The sequence below is a fragment of the Myotis daubentonii genome, chromosome 17, assembly GCF_963259705.1.
Source record: "Myotis daubentonii chromosome 17, mMyoDau2.1, whole genome shotgun sequence".
NCBI lineage: Eukaryota > Metazoa > Chordata > Mammalia > Chiroptera > Vespertilionidae > Myotis > Myotis daubentonii.
In genome coordinates, this window is record NC_081856.1 from 24,322,058 (window position 1) to 24,346,403 (window position 24,346).

The window sequence follows — 24,346 nt, forward strand, 5'->3', positions numbered from 1 at the left end:
ATGTCTGTGCTTGTGTGATGTGTACAGATGAGTATGTCTGCGTAAGTCTCAAAGCAGAACAATACGATTTGTCTCCAAATTTTCTCAGTTCCTCTATAATTCCCATTTTATTTTTATTTCAGATCAACGGCGGAGAGAAGCGACCTGCCTCTGACATGGGGAAAAAACCAAAAACCCCCAAAAAGAAGAAGAAGAAGGACCCTAATGAGCCCCAGAAGCCTGTGTCTGCCTATGCATTGTTCTTTCGTGACACTCAGGCCGCCATCAAGGGCCAAAATCCAAATGCGACCTTCGGGGAAGTCTCTAAAATTGTGGCTTCGATGTGGGATGGTTTAGGAGAAGAGCAGAAACAGGTAAGATGCAAAATGGAGTGGGAGTCACCACGACTTGAGAAAGTGTATGCACCCCCAAAGAAATGGCTTCTGAGGATGTTGGGCGAATTCTTCAGCTGCTGGCACTGAGGCTGAGAAGCATGTGCCCCATCAGAACCAGCTTTCAGGAGTCTTTTTCTTTCACAGAATTTTATACTCCTTTATTGCCCCTCTATAAATAGCATGTTAATCTTTGTTTCAAAGTTTACATAGTGCAGTTACTTTTGGAAGGACTTTTATATATCCCAGCCAGAATTACCTCATTCCTTCATCTTGCCAATGTGATCATAAAGACTAAAAAAGTACTAAAAGTATTTTCAAAACTGTCCACACCTCTCTTCAGCACTTACTATTTACCCTTTTGTCATCAAAACCCTCTTTGCTCTTTGCTAAATGAACCTCAAATTTAAGGGTTTCTACCCTTAGCGATTCCCTAAAGACTGCCAGGGAATGTTATTATTAAATCCCACAGACACCATATTTCCAAGCTGTGTTAAATGGGACCAGATGCCTGCTTTTTTCTTCCCTCGCGGATTGCCACGATGTGACTGAGGACCATACTTAGGGAGGCCACATGAGACAACTTTGCATCTCAGCCCAGAAGGCCTTAAGGAGGATGGGAACCGAGGAGAGAGAGCAAGTGTCCAGTACATAGATGTAGCCCACCTCAAGCAGCATTGATCTCATAATTCTAAACCAGAGACTAGATTACCATTGCTAACATCTAGAATTTAATTGTCACAAAGAAAAAATTAGATAAGCACTATCATTAAAGTATAGTTATTGAAACAATTCTGTGGATGCAGCTGTAACTGTTACAAATAGTGAATTGCATTAATGATGTATTAGTTCCATGTTTGATTCTTGATAGAGACATTTACTTTTCTTCATCAGGTCCAGGAAAGTATGTAAAAACCAGAAAATCTCAAACCTGTGTACATCTAGAAGTACCTGTATATTGTAAACACATATCAGCATTTATGATGTATATAGTGTTTTATCCTTTTAAGAATGTTATCACATGATTTATGCCATTTGTTCTGCTCAATACTTGTAGACACTTTAATTCAAATTTTGCAGATTATGAAATAGGGCTAGATCAGGGGTGGGCAAACTTTTTGACTTGAGGGCCACAATGGGTTCTTAAACTGGACCGGAGAGCCGGAACAAAAGCATGGATGGAGTGTTTATGTGAACTAATATAAATTCAAAGTAAACATCATTACATAAAAGGGTACGGTCTTTTTTTTTTTTAGTTTTATTCATTTCAAATGGGCCGGATCCGGCGGGCCGTAGTTTGCCCACGGCTGGGCTAGATAGTTCAATTCATTCACTTATTCTTTCAACAAATATTTGTTGAGTATTTACTATGTGCCCCAGGCACTGTTCTAGACACTGGGGATATAGCAGAGAACAAGACAGAGTCCCTATTCTGTTGAATGATTTGTCTAAGATTATATGGTTGGTATATAGAATTCCGGTGACTAGAACTTATCACTCAACATACAGTTCTTGTCTGACAAACTCTGACATCAATTACAGTTGTAATGACAAAACCAGGTGCTAAGGAAACATAGAACCTACCTCCCCACTTCTCTCTAACCTCCCTTTGCCCTAAGCCAAAGCTGTCTTTTACTCTCAGAACTCTCTCTACATATTCTTATGCCCTTTCCACGACTGTCAGCCGCAGGGCATGGCTCCCTGGGCCTCTCGTGTGGAGCACCATGCTGCCCGGATGGAACACACGCTCCTGGAGCCTTCTCCATGCACTCAGTTAAACACCCATTTCCCTAATAAGAGAATAGTTGACATTGTGTTTGTGATTCTATCGAAAACCTAATAGAGTTGGTTCAGGATTTTAGAACTGGTTTCTATCCTAACTCAGATCAATGTGCTCTCACAGTCGCAAAGAGGGGTGTGGCTCCTCACTGATGCTGGCCATTCACGGTAAAAGTGTTGCAGTGACTTCATTCCTTCACCCAGCAGAACTTCGCTAAATGGAAACCCTGTGCTTGGACCAGGAGTCCCAAAGCCACTCCTGCGCCCTGGCTTTTGTGATTGCAATCCCGCCCTCCTCCACCCAGGATGCCACACATGCCAGACATGCTCCCTCTGCTTTGCTAGCCCCTGACCCAGCCCCTCTCCTCCACCCCTTACTCAGTCCCTCTCCCCCACCCCTTACTCAGCCCCTCTCCCCCCACCCCCGACTTAGTCCTTCTCCCCCACCCCTGACTCAGCCCCTCTCCCCCACCCCTGACTCAGCCCCTCTCCCCCACCCCTGACTCAGCCCCTCTCCCCCACCCCTGACTCAGCCCCTCTCCCCCACCCCTGACTCAGTCCCTCTCCCCCACCCCTGACTCAGCCCCTCTCCCCCCACCCCTGACTCAGTCCCTCTCCCCCACCCCTGGCTCAGCCCCTCTCCCCCACCCCTGACTCAGCCCCTCTCCCCCCACCCCTGACTCAGTCCCTCTCCCCCACCCCTGACTCAGCCCCTCTCCCCCCACCCCTGACTCAGTCCCTCTCCCCCACCCCTGACTCAGCCCCTCTCCCCCACCCCTGACTTAGTCCTTCTCCCCCACCCCTGACTCAGCCCCTCTCCCCCACCCCTGACTCAGCCCCTCTCCCCCACCCCTGACTTAGTCCTTCTCCCCCACCCCTGACTCAGCCCCTCTCCCCCACCCCTGACTCAGCCCCTCTCCCCCACCCCTGACTCAGCCCCTCTCCCCCACCCCTGACTCAGCCCCTCTCCCCCACCCCTGACTCAGCCCCTCTCCCCCACCCCTGACTCAGCCCCTCTCCCCCACCCCTGACTCAGCCCCTCTCCCCCCACCCCTGACTCAGCCCCTCTCCCCCACCCCTGACTCAGCCCCTCTCCCCCACCCCTGACTCAGCCCCTCTCCCCCACCCCTGACTCAGCCCCTCTCCCCCACCCCTGACTCAGCCCCTCTCCCCCACCCCTGACTCAGCCCCTCTCCCCCCACCCCTGACTCAGTCCCTCTCCCCCACCCCTGACTCAGTCCCTCTCCCCCACCCCTGACTCAGCCCCTCTCCCCCCACCCCTGACTCAGTCCCTCTCCCCCACCCCTGACTCAGTCCCTCTCCCCCACCCCTGACTCAGCCCCTCTCCCCCACCCCTGACTCAGCCCCTCTCCCCCACCCCTGACTTAGTCCCTCTCCCCCCACCCCTGACTCAGCCCCTCTCCCCCACCCCTGACTCAGCCCCTCTCCCCCACCCCTGACTTAGTCCCTCTCCCCCCACCCCTGACTCAGCCCCTCTCCCCCACCCCTGGCTCAGCCCCTCTCCCCCCACCCCTGACTTAGTCCCTCTCCCCCACCCCTGACCCAGCCCCTCTCCTCCACCCCTGACTCAGCCCCTCTCCCCCACCCCTGACTCAGCCCCTCTCGCCCCACCCCTGACCCAGTCACTCAGCAGGGAGTGTTATTCCAAGCTCCTCTGTGCTCCCTTAGCTTCTACTTTGTCAAAGTTGTATTTCAAGAAACCAGTTGCCTGTACTACTGGCCATCTGACCCTTTCTTATTCTCTTTCTGACCCCAGGTACCTTTTCCTAATTATTCCCCCCGCTTCCCCCCCTCCCCACCCCCCCTCCCCTCACTAGAGGAGGTCATATGGTTTTAAGACCAGTGGTTTTAAAAAGGCAGAGGTTTATAAAGGCCTTTCCTAACCCATGATTGGTCCTTCACATTAGCAATATAAAAAGTCAGTACTTGTAGCCACATTTCTGGTGGAAAAGAATAATGTTCTTTTTTTATTTTTCAATTACAGTTAACATTCGATATTATGTTCATTTCAGGTGTACAGCATAGTGGTTAGACATTTAAGGATTTATGTTCTTATTGTGAGAGTTAGGTAATTCCTCAAGGCAGCAAATATAAATATGTAGGGTTTAACAACTAATTCTATTACAATGGGGCCTTTTATTTTTATTATAGCAAGAGGGGAACATTAAGATAACATTTCACTCTCTTTTTTTAATATAATTTTTATTGATTTCAGAGAGGAAGGGGGAGGGAAAGAGAGATAGAAACATCAATGATGGGAATCATTGATCAGCTGCCTTTTTCACACTCCACACTGCGGATCGAGCCCACAGCCTGGGCATGTGCCCTGACTGGGAGTGGAACTGTTACCTGCTGGTTCATAGGCTGGCTCAACCACTGAGCCACACCAGCCAGGGCCATTTCACTGTCTTTTTATCTGATCATATAAGGCAGCTATTTTCAACCTTTTTCATCTCATGGTGCACATAAACTAACCACTAAAATTCTGTGGCACAATCTGACCAAAAAAAATAGGTATAATTTCGATTCATTCACACTGGATGGCTAGTGTTATGTTGGTTGTTGATACTTTTGAAATTTGACAATCTAAAAGAACGTGGTCAGTGCCCCTGACTAAATAGTCAGGTATTGCATGTTTTGAAATTCTTGTGGCCCACCCTTTGAAAATCGCTGATATAAGGTAATTACAGACCCAAAGAATATAAGAGTCACTATTTTTGACTGTCATGGTAAAAAGGGAAATTACTCCCATGGCCCCATTCTGCCTTTCAAAATTGGGGCTAACACTTTCTAATCGAGATGTGATCACAATGATCGTTTAAGGCTTTGACATACGATGGCAACATGTTTTCCTCTTTCTCTTCTGAATTTTATTTCAAACCTAATAAGTAACTTTGGGTTCTCTCTTAGTGGAAATAGTTGAGGGTCTTTGGGGGAATTTGTTTTATAAGTAAGGGATGAAATTAAATAATGGTTAACCCTAAATAACTCAATGGGTATTATAAAGCAACTCCATAATCCAAGTCCAGTGGTTTAAAAAAGTATGGTTTACGACACACAGAATGCAGGCCCATCCCAGGGACAAGAAGAAAGAGGGTCCAATAGGTGGACGCAGACACGGCGCTTACAATGGGGAGCATATGCATCCACGGGCCACGGCTCTGCTGCGCCGTGGCAGCCCTGCCCTGACAGTTTGCAGGAACTGCCAGCAAAGCGAATATGCCCTCCTAGGATGCACATTTGAGCATCCAGAGAATTTCAGCAAAATATCCAGAAGTGTTATTATGGTGTATTACCACCTGTTCTTTCCCTTTATGTTGACACATTGTGCCAACATAATGTAATATCTCTGTTTCAAACTTAAATTAATTGTATTTTACTCTCATTCAATATTCAAATTGGGGAGCACACAGGCTGCTATGTATTTGTAAAGGCATGTTGCTCGCGCAGATGAGAGGCAGACCGTTAAACTTCAAAACTTAGGACAAATGCGCATGTTATACACAACAGCCCCACGTGACGCGACCGGCATGGTGGAGGCAGCTGGTTCAAGTGGGAAGCTAGGATTTCATGAGCCACCATTGTTCAAAAATCCTGTTGTCATAATAGCCCACAATTAGGAACAGCCACAAAGAGAAACACAAACTGGGGGAAATGGACAAAATTATTGATGGCTTATTAGGGGGCTCCGAAAATTATAATATTTAAGGGAAAACATCCATTAGTGAGATTACAATTGAATGTTTTCTTAGCAGCCGGAGGGAACATGACTAATAGAGCCGCTGTGTGCATACATCACACGCTGCCTCATTGTGGAGTGCGGGCGGATCCATCCGACAGGCCGCTGCATAGGGCAGGTCTTTATTTTCAGAACTATGTGGACTTGGTTCCTGTGAAGCATCTCTCAGAGAAGAAAACTCACAAGAAAGCTGAAAGAAGCGATAAAAACCCTCCAGGAACACAAAACATCCCTTGTGACTCGTTCCTACCCAAGCCACTGAACAACCTTCACGTATCAGAACTCTCTCCGTTTAAATACTTGGGGAGATGGCACTGAATGTGGGATGGGGGCAGAATTGTGTTTGGGATGCCAACCGGAGGTTTTAAATGCTAATGAATCGTAAGACAATGCAGAGCCCATTTCAGAAGCATGCTAAGTTGTTTAAAAGGCACCAGATGGAGAAAGGGAAATAAAACATAAGTATGTTGGTCTTTGCTACTTCTCTTTCACTGCCTGGAACTACAGAGGGAGAAAAAGAATGCCGTGACAGTATCACGCCCTTTATGGTAGTACTCCTTGGAGTTTCGGCAACCCTCAGCATCTTTTTTATGAGGTTCCAGCTAAATTTCCTGTGTCATCTCCATTCCTTCTGGATTCTCTGATTCTGGTCATCGAAACCGACGATCCGGGGTCCGCAGGGACAGCAGAGAACAAATCAAGCCCTTCTCAATTAAAGGGTCCGTCCAGCTTCGAAGCAGAAGGGATTGGTCCAAAGAGCTATAAAGGGTTCTTGGGTCCTTTTCAGCCAGGGAAAGTCAGCTCGTAAGTGGAAAAGGAAAGTCACCTTAAATCAGAACCAGATGTAAATGACTAAATGAACCTTAAGTTCCTAATTGGAGACACAGTCGGGCTGTAATACGTTTAGCAAATTACAAACAAAATGTTCTTGTTTACATTACATTAAATGGCTTTAAAGCTCCAGCCAAAGAACTAAATAAACATGCTGTTAGGCTAAAAATGGAGTGGAAGGCCTGCTCAGAGTTTGATGTAGTCAGGAGAAACCACAGCCCACGGGGCCCAGCGAGTGTATTTTTGTAAATGCTAGCGATGTGGTGGATGGAAGAGGAGAGTAGATTTACCTTGAGATCCAGAGCCTAATGAGCAGAGAGCGCTTGCAGGGAACTGTTTGAATACTGTAACATATGCCTTCTTTCAGGATGCATAATTCATATCCAAGGATATTCGCCATAGCGGTTCGGCTCAATAGCAACACCTCATTATTTTATCCCCCCGTATTTATTCCTATGTTTGACGCCTCATGAAATTGCTGTTAATGTGTTTATATAAGGGGAGATCTGACACAAGTGGGAAGAATGTAATTTCCTACTCGTGCTTCCCCGCTGCTGTGTCCTCTTCCCCTGGCACAAGTGGCAAGTGTAAATAGTTAATTTGCTTCAATTATGAGCCTGTCCTGCTAAATTAGAAGCAGCAGGGATATGAAGAGCCAGAATTATACTTATGAGGCAGCTGACAAATCCTCCGAGCCCACGGAATCCAATCATTTACTCCTCATTGGTGCTCACACACCCACTCTCTACGTGCTGCCACAGTTTCCTTTTTCCCCCTTATCTTAGGCTAACATTTGGATTTTATGTCAACCGTACTTAAGGTTAGCCAAAGTCCTGTTGCACTATATAGCATTCACACGTGTTTATCTTGCCCATTTCCTTATAAACAGTATGCCTTTTCCCAGTTTTTTTTAAAAATATATTTTATTGATTTTTTACAGAGAGAAAGGGAGAGAGATAGAGAGTTAGAAACATCGATGAGAGAGAAACATCGATCAGCTGCCTCCTGCACATCTCCCACCGGGGATGTGCCCGCAACCCAGGTACATGCCCCCGACCGGAATCGAACCTGGGACCCTTCAGTCCGCAAGCCGACGCTCTGTCCACTGAGCCAAACCGGTTTCGGCTCCCAGTTTTTTTTTTAAAACTAGGAATAAAGGATATGTAAAATAATTGTTCATTTTCTAAAGTAAGAAAAGTTCATAGTCATAAAAATTTGAAACTGAGCCATTAAAACTACGTGAAATGGTGAGCATGTTTTCCTTCTAAGATGCAGGTATGTACACATAATGGCTGGTACATAGATGGGATTATTGCATGTGGCATACACATACGTGTCCACATACAGAAATACCCTATGCTCCTTTAAGGGTAAACATTTCACTTCGAAATTTTCATGACATTGTTAGGGAGAAAACTTGAACAAAACATTTATTCAAGTCAGTGGCGCTTTATGTATTCTTGGTAAAAATGTTTGGGGTGATGGGGCTGTGTATCTGTGTATCAAATCATCTATTCCCATTGATGTGGAAGATGCAACTTAGTACTTTTTTTAGGAGCACTCATGATTATCATGACTCACAGAAGAAAAAAGCTGAGACTAGGGACTATATCCTCAATAACGAATCCCCAGGAGCAGCTATTATGTGCCAGGAACTGCCCTGTATCTTGGGGCTTCCGCTGTGGAAAAGAGATCAGACCGCTGCTGTTGACTCAGAGGCATCAAGGGAGTTGTCTCGCCACTAGGAGGAGCCCCTGAGTAAACGAAAGTAGAACTTTGAACCTGATGAATTTGATTTCCACCTTGGGTCTGCCATACTTGCTGTAAAATGGCTACCCACTCTAGTCTGTTTTCTTATTTGTGAAATGGGGATAATAAATACCATTTAAACATTCTTGTTGAAAGAATTAAAGACAATATATATATATAAAGTGCTTAACAAAAAAATGCGTACAATAGAGGCATATTTTTTAATATATTTTTTTAACAGAGGCGTATTTTTAATGCTGATTTCCAATCCATAGTTTCAGTGCCCCACACCACACCAGTCACATATTAGACATTCAATATGTTGTTAAATGAATGACGTCATACTTGCCCCAGTCATCCTTTTTTAATAAATAAACAGATATATTTTGTAGCCTTTTTTTTTTTTTTAACAGAAAGGGTACTTCTTTCTGATACCTACCATCCCAGAAACAGGTCACAGCATTATTATGTGGGCCTTTTAGATGGATTCAGATGTTCCAAAAAAGAATCGATAGCAAGATTTTTCTCACATTGTATAATATTTTCAGTCCTCTGAATACTACTTTTGAAAGTTCTTTGAGTTCTGGAATGCTTAAGAAAATGCTGAGCAATTTACACAAGATGGAAATTTAACTGCATTTGAGGACTGAGATCTATATAAAATATAAATGTACTTTCTCTAACTGTCCTAAATAATAACAGCATTGAAAGGAGCTACAAACATTAATTTCTAAAGGATATGGCAGGGACTGGTGGCTAAATTATTATTTCTAATCCATAACTGTATTTCTAAGCATTTTCTATAAATATGAACTTGTAGTGGCGTAAAAAAAAAAACTGCATTTGAAGTCATCCTCCAAAAAAATGCCTTTTAATTTTTTATAGTGTTTGAGAAGAATACAAAATTGGAAGAATTATATATTTTTTCTTATTATTACTATAAAAACTTCATTGAAATAAAGTATGACTAGAGATTAACTGAGAGCCTGAGCAGAAAAGAAGGAAGGAAGAAGGAATTAAGTGGTATTTATAGGAGTTTGCTTTTTTGTATTAGTTGGATGGATTGTTTGGGAAAAGACCAGAAAGTAAAAGAGTACAATGACAGAGTGTATTCGATTTTTTTTTCTTGTTGAGTTTATTATAGTCACTCATATTGAACTGCTGATTTCAATTAGGGATGATTAGCCTGTGAAAACATGTGTACTGCTGGTATTTAGAGCATTTCAAAAATGATTCAGTGAATCACTAGATTACATGAACAGGATATGGATTCTGTAGAAATGCTATTTGATGTCTATCTACGTATGTTTTAGTTTAGCCGTTATATATGTTTTAGTTTAACCACTGAGATGCAAACCTTAGATCGGATATGGTAGCTTTCTTAGAATAACAAACCACAGCATATAACTAAGTTAGGACAGGATGAATTCAAAAGTGTTTGGATGAGCTGGGGAAAATGATAAATGATGTATTATGATATTTAAATCCCCATCTGGCCAACTTTGCACTTTATTTCAAACAGCTGTAGACCATTTGGAAGCCATTTTGTAGCTCAACTGAGCACTAATATTTACTGTATGAATCACATATCTTTAAAATATTTGTCTTTCCCTGAGAGAGAGACCATTTCTTTCCCAAACTTAACTTTGATATAAATCAGACCCATCCTCCTAGGTTAGAAGGTTTGATCACTGCCGTGGGTTGTTCATTGCCAAAGGCAGTCAGCACCATTGTTGGTTTCTTTACTAGTAAGTAGACTTTCTCCCTCCGTGAACAGAGGCTTTGAAACATTTTTTTTGTTGTTAATCCTCACCTGAGGATATTTTTTCCCATTGATTTTTAGAGAGAGTGGAAGGGAGAGGGAGAGACAGAGAGAGAGAAACATCAATGTGAGAGACATAAATCAATTGGTTGCCTCCTGCACGTGCCCCTACCGGCACCAGGATTGAGCCTGGAACCAAGGTACATGCCCTTGACAAGGATCAAACCCATGACCCTTCCGTCCATGGGCCAACACTCTAAATACTGAGCCAAGATGGCTAGGGTGCTTTGAAACATTTTTGAGAAATATTTTAGTGATCATTTTAAAATATGTTCTAAAGTAAGAATTTCCCCACTTCACCTATATGTTGAATATGCACATATTTTTATCATTCTCTCATACATTTGAGGTCTTTCTTCAGACATTTCCAACAAATATGGAATTGAAAAAGCATTCTCATAAAACGTTAGGAAGACATACAGTATAATATTGGAACTATTAGATAGTTCTCAAACGTGGAGGTCCAAACTACTGTTGAGGAAACTTGACTCAGATTTTAATTCCGATCAGGGCTACTTTCCTTTAAACTCAGTGATGGAAATATACCTCCTGATATTACTGCCCTTTGAGTCCTCCCTGTGAATATCTGCAGTTATTCGGGAAAGAATGGATCCATCAATCCACGCAACATGAAGTGATGAGTTTTCTCTTTAGTAAAGTGGTATTTAGGCACTTGTGTGATGATCCAACATAGCCAATCATCAATAGCCAATAGGGAGCCATTTGTAGAAAACAGGGCACTCTGAATGCTAGTCAGGCATCTCGTAACAACATCGATCCCCAAGTGAAACCAGGGGTTACATATTCAGCCTGAAATACATCGCTAGCCACCTTTCTCCTATGGTTGTTACTCAACAAATTTCAGGAACGTTAACACTTTGTGAGGTGTTGGGGTAGCACCTTAGTCACACTGTTGCTGTTTCAGTAGAAACCGAATGCAAGAACAAGGATAGATGCTACGATCAGGCCATCTGGCCACCTGTCTTAATCTGCTGCTGCTAAGAAAATGATGCTTTTGGCAATGCTGTGGGTGTTTTCTCTTTGCCTTTGGAAGTTAAGCCAACCCCAGTTAGCTGCCTGGGGGTCAGATGGAGTAGCATATTAATAAAAACGTAAGTGCTTCAAGCATACAAATGCATTACTACCATCAACAATATACAGTATTTACTAAATATTTGCTTTAAAGTCCTAAATAGGATGTCTATGTGTGTGGGAGAGAAATCCTCTAGAAATATTTTAAGGTATTAAACGTAAATGTAAACATTGTCAGCTTAAGCTCGTTAATTATAAATTATGTCTCAAAGAAGATGGTTGAAGAAAAGACTAGAAACAGCAATCTGTCTCTCAAGGTGAAAACAAATCAATAAAAAGCAGAGAGCTTTGGGTTTCTGATTGTGGCTGAAACGAGGCATGTCATATACATGGGTGGGTCATATTATTCAAAGGCATTTGCTGTACCCTAGTGTTATTTGTTTACACGTGCAAATTTCCAAAAAAAGAATCTGGATCTGACTTCCAATAATTAGCTCACTAAATTTGGAATACTCTTGTTCTTAAGCCAAAGAATTTATTGGTTTATTTATTTTTTTTAAAAAAAAAACAACTTTTAAGTCTCTTAATTTCATATTTAGTAAGAATGGCACAATGATTATATGATAATATTGTATGAATTCTTAATTGTCCTATTAAATTGCCTTTCATTACATCACAATGCCAAGAATAAAAGTCTAGGCTGCAGACTTCCCTAAAAGAAGAGCACATTTATTTCATAGGGACCTTTATAATTCTGGTCACAAGGTCAGTCAATTGTTTACCTTAAGTAAAATGTTCTGCTTTAATTAAAATATTCATGAGTAAATAATATTTCTCTCGGTCTTGAATTTCACAGTTGGGGACTGGGCTCCGCATACCCTCTTCGGCATTCAACACCATAAATTGACCTCTGCTGCCAACTTTGGCAGATATTTGGTCTGACTAATTCCAAAGCCACTTTTAAGTCCTTAATCTGTGTCTGTTTTTTAGTTCAGCATTAAAAATATTAGCCCAACCTCCTTCCCTGCTGTAAAATTCAAGATGTGGGAAATTTAAAATAGTTGTTGATAAAAATACACTTCTGTTTACACAGTCAATGATGAAAAAGAGTTTGCTCTTTAAGGCTGATTTCAAAAGATGGTTAAAAAATGATTCCAAAGGCTTGAAAGAATTGACATAATAGTAGCAGACAACCATGTGTGTTCACTTTGCTAATCTTTCATTTTCGACTCTAATGACTCCTTCCCATTTAACTTAGCGAGGTGACCTTTAGCATAGCAGCAAGTCTTTTTTCAGTACTTTTGCTCAATTTAAGAGGATTTTACTTTTATTTTCAAGATGATCCCCTCTGAGAAATGAAAACTTTTGCAAACTGAAATTCATTTCTGAACATCTTTACCTTTTCACCATGAGGAGTCCACAGATCCATGTCATCAGTGTTTTCATTGGAAAGGACGTGACCAGAGCAGGCTGCAGGGCAGGGCATGCACGCAGTCCTCGGCCACTCAGGGTTCCATTCCACCCCCAAATGTGTCTGTGACCTCCATCGCCAATTCCTGAGGCTTTGAAATAGAACCTTAAGGCTCAAAATTTTTAAATAGTGATGAGCCTGCCAGCTCCAATACCTTTGATTTTCTTACTGGACATCATTGGTCATCGCTAAACTCTGTCCTTGTTTTTATATTGAGCATGGAATGTGTATATCAGGATGAGAATGCACTGTAGGATTATCTGCTCATATATAAATGTGAATGGCTTCTTTACTCGTGTGTGGTTTCCCCGGGAACCTTCATCAATCGTATCTTTCTGAGCCAACCACCTCTACTCTCAAAGTAAACCAGATAAATCCTTTCATATGCTTTATGCAAAATGGAAAATTTCATTGTTGTTAATCTTCTTCTTATCTAGCCTATTGTCATGCTTCTTAAAAATCTGTTTCAGGAACAGAACACAATCTTTGAATATATATATATATATATATATATATATATATATATATATATATATGGTATATAATATTAATATAATATAATTGTGTTTTTCTGTGTGTGTGAGTGTGCATGTGTGTGCATGCAATTATCATTCTGCATTGTACATCTCTGGGAACAAAAGCAGATGCACTTTCTAATTTAAGACTCTTTGTTGTTGTTACAGGTCTATAAAAAGAAAACCGAGGCTGCAAAGAAAGAGTACCTGAAGCAACTAGCAGCGTACAGAGCCAGCCTTGTATCCAAGGTAACGTGCTATTGTGTGGTATTGTGTCGGATTGTGGCCATCTTATTGCAGACTGCGATGGTCATTTAAAGCCGTAAAAGACCACTTTAGCATTTCTGCACAATCTCCTTTGTTGGGGGAAAAAAGTAAACCCTAAACAAAGCAATATAGCTGTATGTTATGGAAATATGTGTTGATACCTAAAAGACCGGAGCAGTATCCTCCGAGCCTTCTATGAAATATTGTCCACCTGTGGATTATTGGTTTTGTGGATTAGTCACAGAGCATCCTTAATCCTGAGCCAATTTTCTATTTCTCTGCGTCCTGCTCTTAAATTGCCTCCCGCTTCATACCCCGTCCATTGACCTTTGCTGAGGAGATACCAACTGTTGAAATTTAGCCTCATTACAGCATCATCAGGATGTAAGCTGGCCTCCCCAGTCCTCACTCCCCCCCAAAAAATGTTTGCATTATTTTATTTGAAACTGAAATATGCCACTTAAAAATATTTTATGCTTTAAAATATCTTATACACTAGTCCTTTCTGTTATAAATACTCAAGAGTTGACTGTTTGGTCTCAGGTTATTAAAGATGTATTTCCCTTTATAGATTTCTCAGGGAGGCAACCTCAGTGAGATGGGGCTGTATTTATAGGTGCTTGGTGTTATGTCATCTCAAGCCTAAATCTGGCTGTTATTTGGTTCAGTGTGTCTTGGGGGCTCTGGAATTCATTTTATTCACCCATGAAGAATACTTTCTCTGTTATCCACAAATAGCCATCGTCCTTCTAACAACTCCAAAGTAATTATATAAATTCATTTTTTATAGGGGAAAATATATGCTGAATATACTGATGCAGAACAGAAAAGAGAGCAGAAATACATGTGGATAAAAATTTCAGTGTGCCAGTGGCCTAATACAACTTTATATTCCACTTCTAAGCCATGACATTGTGGAAAAACATGCTATTTATTACTTAACCTAAAAATTTCTAGCTCTCCTGTACTCTCTCACCAAAGAACTAGCACTTCCTAATTTATCTAACTCCTTTTGAAGCTATTTATATTTTCTGCTGATACTATCTCACATTTCTGTATATTTATAGAAGTCACAGAATGTGTATAAAATCATAGCAAAAAAAATAAGATATAAATTATTAGATCCATCCAGCCATTGGGTTAATTAGTCACACTGATATTATTCAAACTAATATGCCCAAAATGTAGAGGGCTTTAAAAAAGTGGAATAAGATTTCATCCAAGATGAAATTTTCTTTTTGAGCGTTTTATTTTCTTTATTTTTTATTTTTTATTAAACATTGGGGCTTTAATCCTCTTCAATAGATTTAAAAACTAAACATTCACATTTAAAATTTTTGAGCATTTTAAATAGAGAGTCAGAGCATTTTACATCCAAGAAAATCAATCCATAATGCCTCAAGCCCCATACAAAACCCTCTGGTTGATGCTATGTGGATTGCCAGAATGCTGTGACACTGACTAAGCCTTTGCTTTCAAAACAAGTGCCCTCAGATTTACTCTTAGCTGCAACTTTTCTTACTATTCACTCTCAGAGTTGCAGACCTCAGTATACGGCAATGTGTATAAATGCTGCGAATTGCCATATCTACATTTTAAAAACCGAGCATATTTTTTACAGCTTACTCTAACGTTTTTCTCCTCTTTGGCAGCAGGAATTCTGCTGGAACTGTTGAATGTCTGTTTATGGACAGCCATGTATTGTGTGTATACAAATTGAAGGAAATTACAAACACCCTCTCCAGGTTAGAAGAAGCGGCCCTCTCATGTTGTAGGGGAGTGGATATTTGCAGTATAACCTTGTAGGCATGTACAGAAAATTTACCAGCCTACTCTCCCATTGAGATGGAAGTGTGTAAAAATCTGTTTCTTTTTCACTTTGTGTTTTGTCTTGTGTGACTGTTCTGACACGTACAGTTCTTAGTTCGTTTATTTATTTATTTATTTATTTATTTATTTATTTATTTATTTATTTATGTATTTACTAGAGGCCTAGTACACGAATTTCATGTACTGGTACGGTCCCTAGCAGCTGCTGGCTGCCAGCCAGGTGCTCCCTCCCTTCCCACAGCCACTTGCCACCGCCACCAGCCAGGGCCTCCCTCCCTTCCCCTGGCCAGTCCCGCCCCCTGGTCGAACTCCGGGACAACTCCCGGTGGAGGGGACAATTTGCATACTACCCTTTTATTATATCGGATTCTCACCTACCCCCCCAAGCCCCTCCCCTATGGTAACCATCAGCTTGCTTTCTATACCTATGAGTCTGTTTCTGCTTTGTTTTGTTAATTCATTTGTGTTTTTTTCAGATACCACATATAAGTGAAATGAAAAGAAACCATTGCTATTTTAAGTTGTCACAAGGAAAATAATAGCCATTTATACTTATGCACATGTTTTTCTGTTATAATTTTTTAGAATGTTATAAATTATTTCCCTATTCTGAGAGATCTAAAGGTGCCGTCATAAAACACTCCATGGTACTGGTAGTGACCATTTCAGGTAAGCACACCCACCAGCCAGGTTTTGTTCCCATTCACTCAAGCATACGTTTATTCGGCAGCCCCCTGGGCATGTGATCTGTACCAAACACTGTGCCAGACTCACGGCACAGCGGGGACCAGGCAAATGCATCCCCTGCACTTAAGGAATTTTCTCTTTCGTCTGGGAGACCAAGAGTGAAAACGTAAAGGACCAGGATCTTTGAGAATCTAAGCATTCAGAAGGACATACAGCAAGGGACCAGACAGGGTGAACTGCAAAGTCCTCTTTGAAGGTGTGACCTTGGAGCTGAGGGCCAGAGGCAGACAGGAACTGCAGCCCCCAGGGAGCCGAGGGGGGCCTGCAGCAGGTGCAAAGGCTCGGGGACGAAGTGGCTCGGGGCACTGAGAGGTCAATGCAGCTGGAGCTGATGACAGAGAAAGCCTGGTTTGAAGTGAAGCTGGGGAGGTGGGCAGGGGCCACTCGCCAAGGCCTTGCAGGACATTGAAAGGAACTGTGTTTATCTGGTATGAAGGGAAGCCACTGACTGAGCTTCAGTAGGGATGGCATGATCGTATTTACCTTTCTAGCAGGTCCCTTTGTGTGAATGAATTTCCTCAGCTCTCTGACCCCACTCTCAGTCCTTGGGCTGGGCCGTGCTGCTCATGGGTCCGGACAGCGTGCTTGACCTGCTTTCTTACACTCCCCCCACCCCACGAGCCATGGCGGAGCACTGACTCTCTCCTCTGAGGTCACTTTGGCCAAGGAAACACTCTACTAGGCAGGGAGCACCAGGCCCTTAAGTTCTTGCTTTACTCCTCCAGAGCATTTGTCCCACCAAATAAGACTGCATTCCCAGGCCCATCGCCCCTCCCCTCACTAATCTGCGGCCGGGTCCGGTCTGCTGCTGCTTGTGGCTTCCAGTCCAGGCCGCACTCCGCAGAGCTGCACGACACCTGCTCTGTGTCAGGCACGGGGCTGGGTGCTGAGAGCACCGAGCTGAATGCAGCACATCAAAGGAAAACGTTTCACGGGACTTGAAAGGTTTGCCACTGCAGTCTAAAATTAGCTGCTTCTTACGGAACATAATCAAAAATAGAAACAGCCTGGCTCCACCATGAAACTGAGGCATAAGATTAACAGTGTCCCTCTCCTTTCAATATTTCATGTTATGTTTTAGTGGAAATCTACTTTAGACCATCTAATCCAACAAATTCATTAACATGACTCCAGGCCTGAATAAAATAGAAATCTACCCAAAATAAAAAAGCTCTGTCATAATAAATGACTGTTCTAACTGTCATAACTTCAAAATGATGGCACTGACACATCCTCAGAAGGACACTGAATTTTTTTCCAATAACACAAATACGAAGAGTGTCTTGCTACCAAGGTGCTTCTACGTGTCGCACACGGTGCTAGACATTTTAGGTAAATTCCTAGGAATCATCACAATAACCCTACAAAGCAAGATTTAGACCCATTTTCTAGACAGTCCCTGGGCAGGGAGATTAAATGACTCGCCCACAGTAAGGAGAGTGGCAGATTGAGGACCCAGACTCCTTGCTGTCTTGTTCCAAAGTTTATAGGTTCTCTCTATCATGATTACCCAATATGTGTGTATGTATTTATTTATTTATTCAAATTCTTTATTCTTTAAAGTATTACATATGTCTCCTTTCCCCTCCTCCCCCACTGGCCTCTCCCAACCCGCTCCCGCCTCCCAGCACAGGCCTTCACCGCCCCCCCCTATTGTCTGTGTCCATTGGTTAGGCTTATCAGCATGCATACAAGTCTTTTGGTTGATCTCTTACCCATCTCCCACTTACCCTCCCCTACCTTCCCTCTGAGGTTTGACGGACTGTTTGATGCTTCTATGTCTCTGGATCTATTTTTGTTCATCAGCTTATAGCTTAGAACTACAGCCTCTTGTTATCTCCAATAAAAGTCTATGCCAGCTCTCACATATTAGGCAGCTAAGAGGACAGCTGCCCTGGCTTAAAGGAAGCTGGGGGTAGAAGGCCGGAGCCCTCAGAGGAGCCAGGGGCCTGCAGACACTCTAGAAAGCATCGCTCTGTGCCACACTCTCCCAGCTGTGCAGCAGCCTGGCCTGGCCACAGGGAGCCTGTGACAGGCCACCCAGCCACAGGCCACGCCCTGCTGGGCAAACACATCGGAATTGAAGGACCCATGAACAGAGCACAGAGTGTTGAAACACAACACTGGTCAGACCCTGGAATAATTTATTCAATTTGGGCTCTATAATTTAAACAGGGAAGTTGGACAGATTTCAGAAGAACGAGACATGAAAGGGACTGAAATTATGCTAAGTGAAATAAGTCAGACAGAGAAAGACAAACACCATGCAATTTCACGTGTATGTGGAATCTCAAAAACAAGATAAGCGAAGAAAGAAAACAGAAACACACTCATAGAGACAAAAAGCAAACTGATGGTTGCCAGATGGAGAGAGGTTAGGGGACAGGTGAAAAAGGTGAAGGGATTAAGATGTACAAAGTGCCAGTTATCCAAATAGTCGCACGGATGTGAAGTGCAGCAGTGGGAGCAGAGTCAGGATTGTAACAGCCGTGTGTGGTGCCGGCGGGTACTAGACTTACTGAGGTGAGCACTTGGTAAGGTATGAAAATGTCTAATCACTTGCACACATGAAGCGAGTATCATACTGTATGTTAGCCATCGAAAACTGAAAGTTAAAAAAAAACAAAACTAAGTGACTGAAAGGTAAAGGGCAGAAGATAGTAGCTGAGAAGAGAGAGTTTGACATTTCTAAGTCTGAAAAACAAAGACTTAGGCAAGTTCAAGCCCATGGCAGGCATTCGACACAGGACAAGGGTTACTGGTGCTCCATTTTCTCTGGCTCCAGAACAAGAAAAAAGATGCTATTTGAAGCCAGAGGACTTTAATCTGAACAGAGGGCATTACTAAACTCTTGAATTATTTGGGTAGACAATTTCTTTCCATAGAGAAGTGTAAAAGCAGGAAACTAAGGTTTATAAATAAGGATTGCAAGAGTTCTTCCACGTCTGTGCTTCCACAGGACGTCAAGGGGAGCATCAAGGACCTCGAAAGTGCCACTCAGATCACACTGAGGAGTCCTCAGAGGGCAGAAGGGTCCACAGGCAGCGGGGGCAGGTGGATCCGGGTTCAAATTCCAGGTTTCCCGCTTCCTGGCTGCATGTCTTCATGCAAGTTATTCAGCTGTTTTAAGTCTTGGTTTACTCATGTGTGAAATAGAGACGATCATAGGACCTACATCCATGAGGCTGAAATAAAAAAAACTATATAAGCTGCATGATTTGGGATCCTGAACACGGGGAAACACTTAATATTCTTACCAGCTATTTTATTGTTGCTGTTACTAATTTTAGTTTAATGTCCTTGGTAAGTGTGCAAAGACTAGGAAAAGTGTGTGCATGATTGAAAATGTAGCTGGCTCATATTTTCAATTTGTCTGCCAGGCTGCTTTGATGTACAGAAAAACTGTAAGTGGCATTCAAACAAGAAACAATTTGTTTCAGGATACATCCCCTTATAAAGATGAGAAATGGTCTAGATATTTTTAAAACTCATCTACGCAGGTTTCGAAATTGAAATGGTCTTTATGAGTCTTTAGCAGGAGAGACTAAGAATAGTCTGAGGGCCAAGCAGATATGCTGTTTTGAAAGCTAGGACTTCCCGGCTGGAGCAGTTTTACTTGCTATTTAAGGTCGCTTGGGGTTGGCCTCTGAAGGAAAGCTTAAGGATATATAGCTTTTCCATAGACATGGGTCTAAATTATTACGTTGAGAACAATGTATAACTTTAAAGCAATTGGACCTGGTTTCATTTTACCACGTGGACCAGAATTTATATTCTCGAAATGAGTGTTGGATTCAAAGTAGTCACCTTGGGAGGCCACAAACTTATTTTATTATTGCTCCCCGAGTTCAAAAAGAGTCCTGAAACTCCTCTTTCAGAACTGCAGTCACGAAAAGGTTGCGAGCCCCTTTAGAAAGTCCAACCTGTTACATTGTTTTCACACCTCGTTCTTTCCCCCAAACATCACTCAAATGTAATCCGCAGGCTTGGCTCGAAGTGACTATTAGCCGTTTCCAAAATCAAACGCACCATCAAACAACAAAGAGTTGTCTGAGGATCTGTAAAGCAGCGTCCCACAGGCTCTGGAGAGGTATCCAGTGGGGGAGTCCTCCAGGGTTCCAAGCAAAAGCAGCCTTTCCTGAAAGAAACGTCCACCTTCTTAGAAGTGCCCACCTGGAAGGGGACATCATGTGGGCGAATATGTTCTGGTTTGTTAAACGACAGTCATCAGATTCATGACTTTAAGGTCACACACCAGAGAGGAGGTTTTGTTTCTACCTTGTGCCAAATGTATAGAGGGCAATGGAAGCTGGGTTTTTGTTTTAATGTACAGTATAGGACAGTATTGAATTAAATCACAAAAGTTCTCTGTTGCCATGACCCGTCATAAACAAAAAATCACAATGCTCAGTTCAATTAAGGGCCAGTAAGTTCAAAACAAAAAAAAAAGGGCATAATTTCTTTTTACAGGATGAAGTAATTTATAGAATTCATGCCATGAAGACAAATATTAAGTCCGAATTTGAAAACGGGATGGACCATTTTATGACTGTTAGCATAAAATGTGCAGCTCCGTAAGCCCAAACTGTGATTTAAAGATAATAAAAATCTCATGCTTCAAGGTGTAAATTAATCACAGGCAAGGACCAAGAAAATTTTCTGTCCAGAAGCAACAATGCACAGCTGAGTCGGTGCATAAATTTTCTTTAATTTCCAGTGTATCAAGTATTGGTCAGTGCTGAAAACAAGAATCAAATTAGATGGACGATTAATCTGATTTGGTCCAGCAACTCCTATATTGTTGCTTCCACTGAGTTTTATGTCTTGTATTTATACTTTGCTGTTTTAAATAACAATTGCTTTGTCAATTTTTTTTTTATTTTTATGGCACTTATTATCCCAGAATGGGATTATCTTTATTATACTGAGTAAATGGGATCAAAACTATCTTGGATAATCAGCAACTTGGATCCTAAGAAATACCTGAAGGTTTATAGAGTTGTATCTCTTGTGAAAGATTCCACTGAGAAGACCCAATGGTCTTTCTTGCCACACATGCATCCTCATTTTGCTTATAGAGTCAGAATAATGGTTTCAAAAGCAAACAGGAAGTAGAACTTATTCAGAAACTAACAGCCAGAACACCATTTTTGCATTAAAGTGTCTGATTTAAGGGTTGATTTTTCAGTTGTGTGTACAGTAGTAAAATCCCATTTATCAGGTTACCTACACAAAGCACACACACCCTAAAATGAAAGTAGTTAATGTGTTTGAAAATAGAAACAATCTTAAATTCTTTAGTCTGTATGAGAAAATAGTTCTAAGTTATGAATGATAGGTATAAAGATATTCATATACAATTAATTTGCAAAATTGTAGCCTTGCTCTCATAGTTTAATTGGAAGAAAATGAGAGTAAGAGTATATTAAATTTATGATTTCTTCATATTCCCGTTTAATCAGATTATGAATTCATGGCACTGTTCTGGAAAATGAACTTATTCTTCCTATCTTCCAAAATAATAAAATAGCACTATAATTAATAGATGGTCTGTTGTATTAGTCTGATTAAGAATTAATCAGAAATGAAGTTAGAAGTAGGTTTTTTTTCTCTGTCTGAATGAATGGATCTTTACATCAAGACGCAAATTCTCAAAATATGAGTGGAGCACAGTAAACTTCCCTGTTGCCTGCATCACCCAAGATCCAGTGGGGAATAAAGAGCAGAGTACATGACCAAGGGCCAGAGCTAAGGGTGGTCATTTCTCACCCCTTCTGGAAGGGTGTGGTTTATGCTGAGAGCAAAGGAGAAAGTGGACTATCACCCTGATATTCTGTAAGGTTTCAAAGATCTCAGATCTTTCCTCCCCCCTTGGGAAGAGGAGCAGCAAGCTTTGTCAGGAGCCTCAGCAAGGGCAACAGTCGTTGTGTGGAGTATTGCTCAAGAAGAGTCATTCAGTCATTCATCAAACATGTTGGTGTGCACTCTGTACTTGGCATCGTGCCAGATGCATGGGATGCAGAGATTCAAGTCACTATTGTAAAAAAGGTCCTTCCCTCCATGGAGAGGGGTCCAAAACTGGGGGACTTCATTCTAAAGAGAGAATACAGGGAGAGAACCCCTGTTGGGGTGCCTGCCATGTACAGTCATGTGCCTAGACACACTATTTATCTTGTCACATGAAGTATCTTGGAAAGTGAAGAGAAATCACATAACTTCCCAAGATTCTTTCTCTCTCTATGTTACAAATTATGGTTAAGTATTGTCTAAATCAGGGGTCCTCGAACTTTTTAAACAGGGGGCCAGTTCACTGTCCCTCAGACTGTTGGAGGGCCGGACTATAGTTTAAAAAAAAAAAAAAACTATGAACAAATTCCTATGCACACTGCACATATCTTATTTTGAAGTAAAAAACCAAAACGGGAACAAATACAATATTCGTATTTGCATGTGGCCCGCGGGCCATAGTTTGAGGACCCCTGGTCTAAATCATTCCTTTTAGAAATCTATTTAGCTAGTTTGCCCATATTCCTTCCAGTGATTTAAAGTTACTGCTAATTTCGGTTTAGCATTACTGATCTTTTCATGCCTTAGTCGGGAGAAGATAGATGACAAATAAATGGCTGAATAGACAATAGGTTTTGTGTTTGCCAGGAGAAAAGAGCCTTCACAAGGTTGGCAATCAAGTATCTCAGATTAGGTTGCAATCTATTTCTACTTATCTATAAGTCTATACTTCTACCTCTACATCTATCTATCATCCATCAATGTGGTGGACCACATGCTGTTATTTAAAAAGTGAAATTTGGGAGAATTTGGCTCATTGTTTTTTTTTTATTTGTTTTTTTGTTTTTTTTTTTGAATTTGGCTCATTGTTTATTTTGAATTCACCATTGAGGAAAACCATTAGCATGTCTACATCTTCGCTCTTCTAGGCTCTAATTGGGAAGCTGCCAACTGCCTTAACCCTTCAAGAAACTGTCACCATCCTTAGCGTGAAATATGAAACTTACTATGCAAATTGTATTCCAGGAAACATAAAATAATGATTATTTTAATATTGTACCTGGATGCACGAAATTTCACTATGCATTGTGAGGCAATAAAAAGTTAGTTTGAGGCAAGAAACATGACTATTTAAATTGAAATGTGTGTTCTATTTGCCAATTTAAATTTTGTGTGTGTGATTTATTAATTTTCCTGCACCAATATTTCTCATTGAACACTATTGCCATGAAGTGGCCCATTAAGAGAAGACTTTTGTGGTTCTTACTTATAGATTCAAGACATAGATTCGCAGAGTGAAGGTTCTAAGAAGTCCTGCTGGAAGGCACCCCCTTAATCTTCTCTAACCCAGTGCTGTTTCCACACATATTCTCTCATGGAACCTGGCTGTTTTAAGATATTTATTTTTCCACAAACCCCCTTCAGTACAGTTTGGAAACTATGTGCGTTCGGGTGTGAAGCTGGTGTTATACCTAGAACTGCTTGCCAGGACTGGCTATCCACCCATGAAGCCAGCCCTGCTGTTTGCTATGTGTCTATACTCACTAGGATTAGTCATTTCTAGGGTAGCATAAGTACATTTCCTTAGGTTTAATTTAAATAAATAAATGTATGTGATTATAAATGTATTGTAATTCTTGGGATGATTATACAATTGTCTGAACAACATGTCATATATACTTCTGTACGTTTGGTTTACATACACACAGGTGTATATGCAAGTGCAGGCTATGTATCTAAAGCTCTATATTCCAGGTCAGTAGATAATGAGGCAATTATTGGCTACCGAGATAAAAACATTTTACCATTACATATATTTCATAGTTTTGAGAGTACGGTAAATGTGAGTGATTTTTCTTCTGTTTGAATTAAAACATCTATAAAGCAAAAAGTAAAGATGCACTGACATGCATTAAGTGTGATAGCTTTCTGCTCATTGTGTAATCATTTATTTTCTGAATGACAGTGCCACAGTATGTGACTAAATATGAAATTAGCCCTTGTGCAGTAGGCTCAGAAGAGGGAATGCAAACACAATGAAAACACTTTCCCTGATGACTTAAACACACAGACACACAATAAACACATATCGTCTTGGCATGTACAGAATGATGTTTAAGGCATATCACCCCAGTACATGCTATTCTGATGTAGAACTAGTCGGTG

General features: G+C 41.6%; 1 protein-coding gene across 2 annotated transcripts in view; it reads left to right on the top strand.

The window, feature by feature from the left end:
• The window catches only part of TOX (thymocyte selection associated high mobility group box), a 299,605-nt gene that overhangs the window by 263,688 nt on the left and 11,571 nt on the right, over positions 1–24,346 (top strand). For both annotated transcript variants that reach the window (XM_059673126.1, XM_059673125.1), the window contains 2 exons: positions 123–353; positions 13,499–13,579. In XM_059673126.1, the coding sequence (XP_059529109.1) occupies positions 123–353; positions 13,499–13,579 (312 nt within the window). The remainder of the gene's footprint in view (positions 1–122; positions 354–13,498; positions 13,580–24,346) is intronic.